This window comes from Apostichopus japonicus, chromosome 20 (assembly GCF_037975245.1).
Source record: "Apostichopus japonicus isolate 1M-3 chromosome 20, ASM3797524v1, whole genome shotgun sequence".
Taxonomy (NCBI): domain Eukaryota; kingdom Metazoa; phylum Echinodermata; class Holothuroidea; order Aspidochirotida; family Stichopodidae; genus Apostichopus; species Apostichopus japonicus.
Genome location: NC_092580.1, coordinates 1520727 through 1532898, shown reverse-complemented (window position 1 = coordinate 1532898; position 12172 = coordinate 1520727). Strand labels below are relative to the sequence as shown.

The 12172-nt window shown below is 37.4% G+C and overlaps 1 protein-coding gene across 2 annotated transcripts in view; it reads left to right on the top strand.

The window, feature by feature from the left end:
* Positions 1-2201: 2201 nt before the first annotated feature.
* LOC139961018 (acylamino-acid-releasing enzyme-like) overlaps positions 2202-12172 on the top strand; it is a 38914-nt gene continuing 28943 nt past the window's right edge. The window contains exons 1-4 of one of the 2 annotated variants that reach the window (XM_071959809.1): positions 2202-2355; positions 7626-7871; positions 8720-8810; positions 10743-10818. In XM_071959809.1, the coding sequence (XP_071815910.1) occupies positions 2354-2355; positions 7626-7871; positions 8720-8810; positions 10743-10818 (415 nt within the window). In that variant the 5' untranslated portion in view covers positions 2202-2353. Of the gene's footprint in view, positions 2356-7008; positions 7159-7625; positions 7872-8719; positions 8811-10742; positions 10819-12172 lie in introns of those variants that run through there. The other variant, XM_071959808.1, reaches the window with a different exon arrangement.

Here is a 12172-nt window from a genome sequence, read left to right as displayed (position 1 = left end):
ATTTCATTGGTCAGTTTCAACAGAGCTCTTATGAATTGTACATGATACAGCAGTATCATCGGCATATTTTGTTATAGAAATGTGTGAGTTTGACCTAATTTCATCAGTATATATAGTAAATAATATAGCATATAATGGACCCCCCCTCCCACCCCAAGGCACACCAACCTTTATTTCCAATATTTCCGATAACCCTTTATCCAACCTTACTTGTCTGGGCCATCCTTGAAGAAATTGTGTCAGCCAATGAATAAGCCATGTTTCTTTGATAAATCGTAAAAGATCCTTCATTAATTGAAGCATTTGGCAAGACAGTATTAAAGGTTGCTATACAGATTTTCTAGTAATTCGGTCTAAACGCCCCCCCCCCCCCTCCTCGTCCTTTGTAGCAAAGTAACTACTTAAGTATAAACTATGCTAGTACCTTCCCGTATCTCAACAAAACGTCAATTTTCAGATTTTTTTCATTTTGGCGACTTGTTATATTTCGGCTAAACGTTAACATTCAGGTTTTATTCATTTTGACGACTTGTTGTATCTCAGCAAAACGTCAATTTTCAATATTTTGTCATTTTGACGACATGCTGTATCTCGGCAAAACGTCAATTTTCAGATTTTTGTCAGTTTGACGACTTGTTGTATCTCGGCAAAACGTTGAGATTCAAATTTTTGTCATTTTGACGACTTGTTGTATTTCGGCAAAACGTCAATTTTCAAAATTTTGTCATTTTGACGACTTGTTGCATCTCGGCAAATTTAATAATTTTGTCGTTTTGACGAGTTGTATTTCGGCAAAACGTCTTTTTCCGAATTTTGTCATTTTGACGAGTTTGTTTCTCTTTCATCACCATGTCCCTTCTACGCTTCCGTAGTATGTGAATACTGTATTAATCAATTAAATGACGAGGTGAACTAATAAGATATTACCTTCCCATAATCCTGGGTGTTTTCAAATGGCAGTTAGTTGGTTCTCAAGTCAGTATGGCATGGTTGTTATGTTCGGCTTGTTCCAAAGGGTATAATATTCGTCGATATGCAAAAATGCATGGACCTTAGACAAATAGTGTTACTGGATGGTTGGAATGATGACTAAAGTATTCGTCAGTATGTAAAAACGAGAGTGGGTCTTAGGTGGACATTCGTCAAAAATGAGTCAGCCTACGAAAAAAATAGACAGTTTTAAAAATTCTAACCCGGCTCAACCGATTCTTCACCCTCGAAGTAGGTAAGAACAATATTTAACTCAATTTCGCCAAAAGTGCACGTTCGCCACTACGCGAAAACGGGGACGAAATGGCCGGAATATAATTAGGTGTTGTATAATAGGTGATAATTCATTCTTTCCCGTGGCATGAAAATGTTCGCTGCTCGCCCCAATGAAAAGAAATATAGGCTAATTTGAGGTTCAAATGATGCTGTAAAGGAGGTTTTATACTCTATTATGCTAAATGCTAAAGAAATGATGGTTGCTAAGTCAAGATTTGATGCAAATTTTTTTATGTATACTTGACAATTACAATGCGGTTTTTTCGGACGCTTGTGAGGGTCAGCGGGTTTGGGTGTTAGAATGCGGGTCTAATTCCCGCGAATTGCGGGTCAGTTGGGAGCTCTGCATTTAATTTTAAACCAGAAAACGAAAAGGTTTAGACTAGTCTACCACTGCTATTCCTCTCGATTTTTTTAATTTCCAATCATATGATTTAGCGGATGTTCGGAAACACTTTTTTGGCTCACCTTTGGGGGGGCCATGGCCCCCCTTGGCCCCCCTTGGATCCGCCAGTGAATAGAAACACGTTAACGTGGACTCTTCCAGGTGTTACTGTATACTATCCTATATTACCCACTTTGCCTTCATCATTCACATGGTTTGTCACGTTACTGCCAGGTGACCGCATTATACCTACTTTAGAGTATAATTTGCTGTTTGCTAGCTCTGTCGGCCAGGTTCAGTCCGGTTTGATCACCTGATTTTAAACTGCTTACATGAAACGTCACATGTATAAACACCAAAACGCGTCTGGACAGGTTTCTACGGTAGCTTTCAAATGCAATCAACAAAAGAAAAACTTTGCCCCATAAGTTGAAATTTTTCAGTAAATTGTTCAGATAACAAGATAATATCTTAATAAAAATCAGATTTTTTTTTAGATTGCTCAGTTGCTCTAACTGATCAGTTGAACAATTTTCTGCAATGTTTAATGAACAACTCATCAAGTTTGACCCTTTTGCGTTCCGTACTAACAGATCACACGCAATTACATTTGAGGCGATTCCACTATTTCTACACCAGTTTAGTGTACTTTGTTATGCCATTCGGAAGGTCATCTCTACGTGAGAACTACAGTAGGACAAAATGTAAGCTCACTACTTAGTATAGGCTTATACAGGTTACACTTAGCATCAACATATACCGGTAGTGAAAATATCTTAATGATTCCAATAGGATAGGTTTAATGTACAAAGAATACTTAATATTTATTACAGGCTGACTTAAGATTACTTTGGAAATAAAAGTGATGTCTTATTCTAATCTAAGACACATTCTTAATTTGAAGCATCAGCAATGCCAGTAATGAATAACTAAGATAGTGTAAGGCTTATTTTAGGTACTTAGGGAACAGTAAGCAGGGCCTTACACTGATAACGTCTAACCGAGGGTGAAACAGGAAATAATCAGGAAAAGCGGGTACTTGATAATATATATCTTCTTTTATTGATTCTGAATAAAACTATAAATTTGGATATTTAAAATGTACAGAGTAAATATAAATTACGGAGCCTACTGTTCTACGTCCGTAGACTTCGGATGATAAACTTCAACTCCTCGATATGTCTTTATGAAACACTTAAACCCCTGATTCCAAAATAACAAATTAAGACGCGTCGCACAGGGCACACGCTCTGCCCTTGAACCCGATTGGTCTAAACTTATAACTCACCCCTCACCAAACTCTTGATTGGTTGAGTGCCAACCTGATATGCAGATGAGCATATGCAAATGGGCACTCAACCAATTTGAACCAGTTTGGCTCTCTTCCAACCCCGAATCATTTAAAACAAGATACGCTTATAATAGCGTGTGATTTATATTCCGCCACACCACAGCGCAAACCGCCAATGCGCAAGCCATGGGTGATGTCATAATAACAATAACTAGAATACGCTTCACAATAACAATAACTAGAATACCCATCACAATAGGCATCTGTGTCTATCACAATTACTTTTAACTGTTGAGCATGTGCAACTCGTAATTCATCCCCCTTCTGAATTACAAAGTTCACTGGAGAATTTTTTTTTTTATAACAGGATAGGGTCCTTGCCATTTGGGAGCTAATTTTTCAGAGAACTTCTTTCTCATATTGGAGAGAGGATGACTAAGTTTTCTAACTCTCTTCCACCAATAAGTATTGCTGACCCTCTTTACTGTCTTACAAACACCCAAGTGTGGACATGTTGGAGTACCATGAAAGTGAAAAATAACCAATTCTTGTGGAACCACCAGCTTTGTTTCCCCTTTCCCTGTACTCAGATACATTAACAGCCCGTCAGAATTCAACTAAAAGCGATTCTGGGTTTTGTTGTCAACTGCAGGTTTGTCTGTTATATCTTTTGATTGATGTTCACCAGTTTTGGATCATTTCCTTGACACAGAATGAACTCATTGAGATCAGGTAAAACTGATCCATATCTGAAAGGGTTCTACTGTGAAAAGATTCCCATCCAAAGCCTTGACCACCTTACCCTTACTGGGTTTGTACTGAGGACAAAAAACTTAATTAAACTCATCAACTTCTTGCATTATCATATTCAGGCAAACACAATGATACCACTTATCACACTCATCACAATATTGTACCCAATTAGGCTTTCGCAGGGTCCCCCTTACACTCCTGATGGTAGCATACATTACTGTCATAATCGACAGCACAAAGTGGGAAAGAAGTTGATCTAGATATTAAAGGCATCAGGAATAAGATTCTGTGCACCAGGATGGTAATGTACTAGTTGGTTTATTGGGTTACTCACAGGCTGATCTAGCTCATTTTTGGGGTTCCTTTCTTGTGGCCCTCCTGCACGACACTCATCAGAATGTGCCCGACAGACATTCATTTCCTAAATATAGGCTTGCACATGGACCATTGCTATTTACAAGAAAATTGGTTAACTTTCAACTATGCTTACCCCTCTGGGCTCCCGCTCTAATTAGCCTAGATTTAGCCTGTACTGTAGAAGAATGTAGACTAGGCCAGCCAACAGTAGGACTGTAGTAGGGTAGCAAACCAAACTTGACATCACTGAAACTTTGGCGCATCCCAATACCGTTAGGAGTTCTTGCTGTGTTGGGTAAGAAATTTAATCTATTTTCAGATTTAATGAACATGGAAACTAACATCAGTACTGTATGTTGAATTCATCAGTAATTTGGAAGATTCTTGTTCAAGGAGGGCTAAAAATCATACCTGAAAGGGTTCTACTGTGAAAAGAAAGTCAAATGTTTTTTACTGTGAAAAGAAAGTCAAAGGTTTTTTCCTTTGAAGACTGTAAATTTACCCCGAACCTGGTTCAGGTGGTTGACAAGGTGTCCAGACCTGCACAGTAGGCCTCGTTTAATTGTAGAGTTTTATTGCTATGATAATAATGTGAAAAAGGGTAAAAAAATGCATTTAACTGTTGTTGTCTTATAGGATCGAGGATGAGATATCAATTGTAGTTGGTTGGTCATTGGAGCCTATTACAGATATCATTCTCAGTTGCCATAGTAACGGTTGCCATGACAAAATTGAATGATCTAGAGTCACAGGTATATGTGGGTGGGGTTCACCAATCGTAAGGTGAGGAAGATTGTCTAATCTGGGAGAGGGTTGAAACATATGTTCTCCCATGTGTGTTTGTCCATACATCTGTTACATCTGCAAATTTATGTCGGAAACTCCTAAATGGCTGGGCCAAGTTTCTTTCAGCTTGTTGGCAGTGTTATCCTATTAGGTAATTATGTGAAAAGTGATATTTGGCTGAGCTCTACGGGTAAACATTGAATTTACTAGCAATCTTCGTAGGTATAAGGGGTCTGTTGAGTATTATTCACTGCATGTACTGTAGATATATCATGGTAACTGAGGTAAAACAGTTTAAGATCAGTAAACATGTGCTATAGCATTAAGCACAATTTATACAAAGTTATTTCTTGCAGCATTTGTGTAAACTAGATATGATGAGGCCAATTTGTGAATATAGGCACATGTAAGATGAACAGAGAGTTTCTTACAATATGTTATGTTATACAGAAGCTTAAATGCATTCGGAATGAAACTTCAGAGGTCAGAGGAAACATGTTGCAATAAGCCTGCAGCCTTCACTTAAGTGATTCATAAAAATACATAGTTGCAATAACAAGTGAGGCCAAATGCATTTGGTAATAGGACAAATGCTGTTTTAGTAAGTGTGGAGTTCATGCCTAAGGGGTGTGAATTTTATATTGTTAATATGCAGTCCATAAGCAATATTCTTTAGATTTGTTTGCCATGAGAAATGCACCTCTGTGAATTGCCCTCTTGTTTGTATGCATGTACTCATTATATACTCAACCTGAGCAAGTTATTGACTTGCTGATAATTTAGCATCCAGGCACGGGGTACTGAATTATATTAACAGCAGAGTAACTTTAAAGTGAGTGACAGTATGAGCAGTTGCTTCAAGTACCAAGAAAGGTAAATAGTATTTGCAGAAAAACTTGTAATGTACACATTGCACAATCCATATCACCAGGCTGGAAATCTTGCAAGCCACGCGAACCAGGTTTGCAGGAAATTTGTTGTTTGCACAGGAAGTTATTTTCACATATAATTTAAAACCAATAAAAATAAAGAAAATATTAAAAAATCAGCATGGTGTTTGATTTGTTCATACATCGTAAAGTACCTTTTCAGGTGTATCATCCAGAAAAAGTTTGTCCAAGAAGATCAAAGCTACATTCCAGGTCAATTCCATGAGCAACATGACAAAGAAGGCTTAAATATAACACATTATTTTCACCCATTCTTGATATACAATTACAACTGTCAAATACATTGCCAACTATACAAACATGCTTATTGTAGAGCTCACTAGATATTGTTTAATGATTTAGATATTGGCTTATATACTCTATAACAGCTTGTCTGAATATATTTATATTCTAAGTTTATAGCCTGGATATCCAAGTTTTATTACCAAAAAACCTGAAATATCTGCAGCAGTTATTAGGCATTTGTCTTGCCATACACAGCTCATTTGTTCTGGGATTGTAATGCTTACATTTTAAGCTGTATTGCTTAAATAAAATAGGATATATACTGGGGTAAAGCTGCAGTGTGATTTTATTTGGGGGTTGAGTAGCAGGAACTTACTGATTAAAGTTGTGTACACAATCAGAGACTTGGAAATGTTCCACGATTTTTGTAGCTAAGCCAAGCAGTGTATATTTTATCTGTGCTCTAGTTAAAGTCCATCAAGGGTTTCAATCAGGGTGGGGTGGGGACATATCAACCCACTTTCTGAAGGGTGGGTACACAGTATCAAAGTCCCCGTCATTATTTAGTGACTGACTCCTGTTAACGCTAGGCCTATCAGGCTTGTAATGATTCGTGTATCTCATAAACGGTGGTCAAACATGGTGCAATGAGACTAGTACAGTAGTTATTAATGTTTCATTCTCATCTGCTCAACCCCGTCGTTAAATTGAACTTCACAACTGGATTTCATTACAGCGTAAATTAAATGATGAACTGCTAGTCATGTTGTTGTTATAACCATGTTTATGTTGACAAATATTTTATTTGTGATTAAGTTAACTGATGCCAAGTACAGGGCCGTAGCCTGTGGGGTGTGGGGGGGGGAGCTGTCCCCCTGTGATTTCCACTTCCTAAATGAAAGTAAGCCTAAGGTTATGTGAATGCCTGGATAGTATACAGTATTTCAGTTAGTTTTAGTGAAATGTTGAGATCATTTCTTCTTATTTCATTAGTCAGTACATGTAGTGCAACCTCAAGGTTCTAGGCACTTATTGTAGTGATGGCATTAAGAAAGAATACTTTATAAGAAAATGAAAAACCGAACCACTGATCCGGTCTCCACCCAATCCCCCTGCATGTTGACTGACGTTGTGATCATCGTCAGGTATGTATCAAGATTCCCTACAAGGGGAAATGTAGAGAGCGCTAAAGATTTAAACTACGTAAACAGTGAACTTGCAGTCTAATGTGAAACTATGGTTCATAAAAAAATATTTATTACATATAGGCTTTTCAGTTTCATAGATAGCCCCTATATCAGTGCCCCAATGTTTTAACTAAGAATATTGAGGCACAGTCCCCTTCACGGCCCACCCACTCAGCACATTCCCCTTTTTGGCATGTAAAGCAAATGATGATAACAGAAACCTCACAATTAATTTACACTTAAATTCCCATTTGGCTTCCCATCAGCATCAAGGAAAAATAATTCTGGAAAGTTTCAACGACCAAAACCTTGTTAAAGATGATGTATGTTCATGTCTTTTCCAGGTTACATGTCTTTGCCAGGTCGTTAAATTTAAGATGCAGTGTAAAAGTTTTCATTATATCATTACATTGACCACATTGCAGGTTGGCCATGTCAGACGATAAAGCTGTGTCCATCTACAGGGAATTAGCCAGAATACCCTCCTTGGCAACTGCTCAAATAGTTAACACCCAGGGCGGTTCTGTGACTGTGTCATCAACATGGAGTCAAAGAGATTTGGAGAGAGGCAGCGTTATAAAGTTCACCAGGACTTTTTTAGCTTTGGGAACGGAAGAAAAGGCTTTTCAAAAGGTTCTGCCAGTTCCTGATATAACTGAACTGCATGAAGAGTGAGTACAGTATTCTGCTAAGTAAGATTCCAAGGACAGTCTCCTTAAGCTTATAGTACTAACATGCTTGTAGTCTGTTAATTGTAACCAGAAGTGTAGATACTGACAGGATAAAACAAGGTGTTGACCAGGGGAGCATTCACTGATTATAGAGTTTTTTTCTGGAAGCAATGTGTAACAGCAAAAAATGCGGAAAATAACAAAATAATATGAGCGAATTAAGAGGTGTAGCCACATGGTAGGGCGCCTCCGTATTTATTGTTTGAGGTCAATAGATGTGAAAGTCTAAGATTCTTGTAAACATGATTCCTGCAAAATTAAAACTGAGATGAACTGTATATTTTGTTTGTATTTCTAACAAAGTAAGTACAGTATTGGAACTACAGTGTTTTTTCAAGAGGCCAAACTTCATGTGTACATATATAGTATGTATGTGACGATATCCTCTGCATATAGGAAGACAACGTTCTCTGGAAATTGTTCAAAACAGTTTTACACAAAAAGTGTATATTGTAAAATCCAATTAATTGTTTGATGCCCACAAGTGCTGAGTATTACAAATGGTCTAGTGAGCTGGGAATCTCTGATCTTCTGGCTTAAATTTAACTCACTCTACATCAGGTAGTTGTGTGGAAATGTTTTGGCATGAAAGCCTTCCTGTTTACTGTATTTACCCCCAAACTACAGTTTCAACAAACAGTTGTAACACATATGAGGCAGCGCACAGAAATTTGAAAGCTCTTTTTTTGCTAGTCCTTCTTGAACTCTTGGTATATACTGATCTTGTGTACATTCAAAATTTCCATGCAAACCATGCAATGAATGATTTCTTTGTGTTCTCTTTGAAGATTACTGTCATCTTTCTCTGCATGTGGCAAATACAAAGCTGTGTTCAGGCAGGTGAAAAACAAGAAAGGGGAAGAACAGCAGTATTTAGAGGTAGGTTTGCCTATTCTGCTTTGTGATAAACATACCAGTTCAAATTAAAAGCAAACAATATGTGTTTGCTATAACCATCACTCCGCCCGCAGTTTAACTCTAAAACAGTATTTATTTTTGGTTAACAAATACCAACAATTGTCAGAGAAATTTGCAGTAAAAGGTTTTTTAATCAATTCTACATTGATCGTGGAATTCAATGCCTATACTGTTCCCTGACTACCTACTATAGTTTCTCTTGATGGTTTTGGTTTGATAATAATCGTAACCTAGAATCAATCTTGATAGCATCTAAGTTTTTGCATGCACTTTTTTGGCATTCTAATTGATGCTTTACGTGAAAACCTTAAATGGCAATCATATGTGATAATGACTTTTCACATTTGGTGCAGACATGAGGGTCAACAATTACATGGTTTACAGTGCTGCTTTTAATGAGGCTGATTAAAAGTTCATGTGTTGTGTGACCAACTAAAATATCCATGCTGAGTCACAAATGCAGGACTACTTACTTACTTCCAGTTTGTGCCTTTCTATAACCATCTGTTAATGTTTTGTGCATAATGCTATCTGGTTACCAGACATCCTGCTTTTTTGGGACATCCCCTCAAGCTTTTAAACAAATAAATAAAAGTGATAGGCTGGTTTGAGTTGATACTTGCCACAATGATTCCCCACAGCCCTGTACTGGTCCCATTTCTCTTTGCAGTGGATTGTTTGCATATGAACAAGTAGATTGGACTTAATATATACTTAATATATAATAATACTTAATATGAAACTTAAAATAGTTAAGTATCTCCCTAACCATATGATATAGAAACCAAGAATTGAGAAAACTGGAAGAAACTAGGTTACTTGTAGTTCCTTCCGGAAGAATCCAGAAGATATTGGAAGAACATACTGTAAACTAGTTTTGGGTTTGTAAACATACTTAGCATTGGTATAGAAACTTTAAGGAACCTTAAATTTTTAATGAACAGAAAACCCTACTTGGAAATGAAAACTGAAACTGAAATCTGTCAATGTTGTTAATCTTAACACTCAGGTATTTCTTTGCTGCAAAATCCCAGTGAACAAGTTCAAATAATTTCAGCCCCTTCAGCATTCAGCTGAGGTATAGCTATCGTGCAATTTGCCGAAATTGTGTCACTTTTTGCCACCTTGTTTGAATCACGGCCATTTCATCCGTTTTCCTTTGATTTGGCTGAAATGTCGTGAGAGGTTTGTGAGTGTTAAGTTTTTATGCCTGCAATCATACTACATAGATTATTATTATGATAAATTTTAATTGTATTTTGAGGTCACGAGAGGTCCTTTTCTGAAAATGGAGAAAATGCTACTACTCCTAGAACTTTTGTCCAAATTTTGTCCAAGTTTCAATGGTAGTGAACCAACGTTGTTCAGGGCAAAAAGGGGCGTCATGTGAGGGCCCACAAAAGTTGAACAGAACTTCCGTCCCAGTAATGAAACAAGCAAGAATGAAGCTATATTATTGCTGTGTATAAGTTGATGATGCAGGTGCTTGGAAAATAGGTCAACATGCAAAATGAGTTTGAATAGAACTTTTCAAAATATATTTCTCTGTATACTTTCTGACTATTTTCAATGGACGTATCATATTTTCCAAATGGAAGCTGGTAAAGTATATACTGTACAAACTTGCAACTAGGAAGAAGAAATAGTTAACCTCAAAATATCCATCCCCTTCCCCCCCTCCCCCATTCCCTAATAAAATGGGTAAAGGCTTTTATAAGTAAAATGTCGCTAAACAATGATTGACATGCTATTTCTAATTTTTTACTTTTTACATGTTTACTATGTACATCATCTTTCCTTGAGTAGTCCAGTTTGTTATCAGCAGATTATGATTAATTCAATCCCAAAATGCAGCTTAATAATTCACATTAAAACAATCATTTTAAATTTCAGATTTGGACTGAGGAGTCTAAGGTTAACAATGTGAACCTTACAGCCATTGATAAACATGGCAAAGTAAACACTGATGGTGAGTATTATTGGGGAGTTACTAAGGGATTAAACCATGAAGTTATATATATTTAAGGGTATTGTTAAATAGTAACATGAATTGGTTCACTTTAAATAAGCAGTGTGCTGAATCTAACACGAAGGTAAAATCATAGTTTCTTCTTCATTTTTCTTGAGCATATCTCTGTAGGAGAAATTTTTAATGGTAGTCCGGTCCTCCGAAATGACCCAATTTCTAATCAGACAATCAAAATCAGATGTTTTCTGGCAGACAACTAGATGTTAAAGCAAATTACGTTGTAACTAAATACTTACAAACAGGTAACATGTTTAGTTGGTATCACCCCAAAAGTTAATAGTGTTCTATTCACCAAACTTACGTATCTGTCATACAGTGTTTTGGTCTTTTATATATTGTTCATTGCTTTTTAGAGCTCTGCTTGCTGTTGGAAAACCAAAACATTTGACCCGGTTATTCTTAAAATTATTTGCACAGATCTGTGTGGTAGTGAGAGCACAGTCACCAGTTTACCCTCTGTGGTTGGCCTTGGATAAATTTCACTATATGAGGCTGTGAGCATCTGTATTGCCTAGACACTTTATGTAATGTACAGTATGCTTGTGTTTTTGGCTGAGCTCATCAGGGAAACTGCTCCATAACAGTAGAGATTTCTCTGTAAACCGATGTGATACTGAAAGTTCAGGACATGGATTGGCTAATTGACGTAAACAGACCTAAGGCTTCTCTCTGAAACTGTATTAAATGAACGCTGTGAAGGGAGGCAGAGGGGTGTTGAAGGAAGGGTCAGCCTACTCATTACGACCAGAATCACAGAGTCGGCAGTATAAGATTTCACCAATTTATTCAATATAGAAAACAGCCCACAATTATCAAAATGACAAAATACAAAATATATTAAACGGTAAAAGTTAATGCATACAATACAATCTCCCATATGGAACACTGGCAATTACCATAAGTTCCCCCATTGGTCTAAAATCATTAATATCAAACAAATTCACCTGCTCAGATCTGACAACACTATATTACAGTAGTATGAGAGTTGTCCTCAGTAAACCTAGCACAATTCACACAACCCTACTGAGATGTTGCTAATAAAAATCATAAAGAAAAAGAAATCCAGGAGATCAACTATATCTCAACCTGTGACAGCACAACACCCATCCCGGTGTTCCGAAGATGACAGCACAACACCCATCCCGGTGTTCCGAAGGTGACAGCACAACACCCATCCCGGTGTTCCAAAGGTGACAGCACAACACCCATCCTGGTGTTCCGAAGGTGAATACAAAACAGGCACACGTTCAGTGGCGGCGCCAAGGGGGGGGCTTGGGGGGGCTTTAGCCCCCCC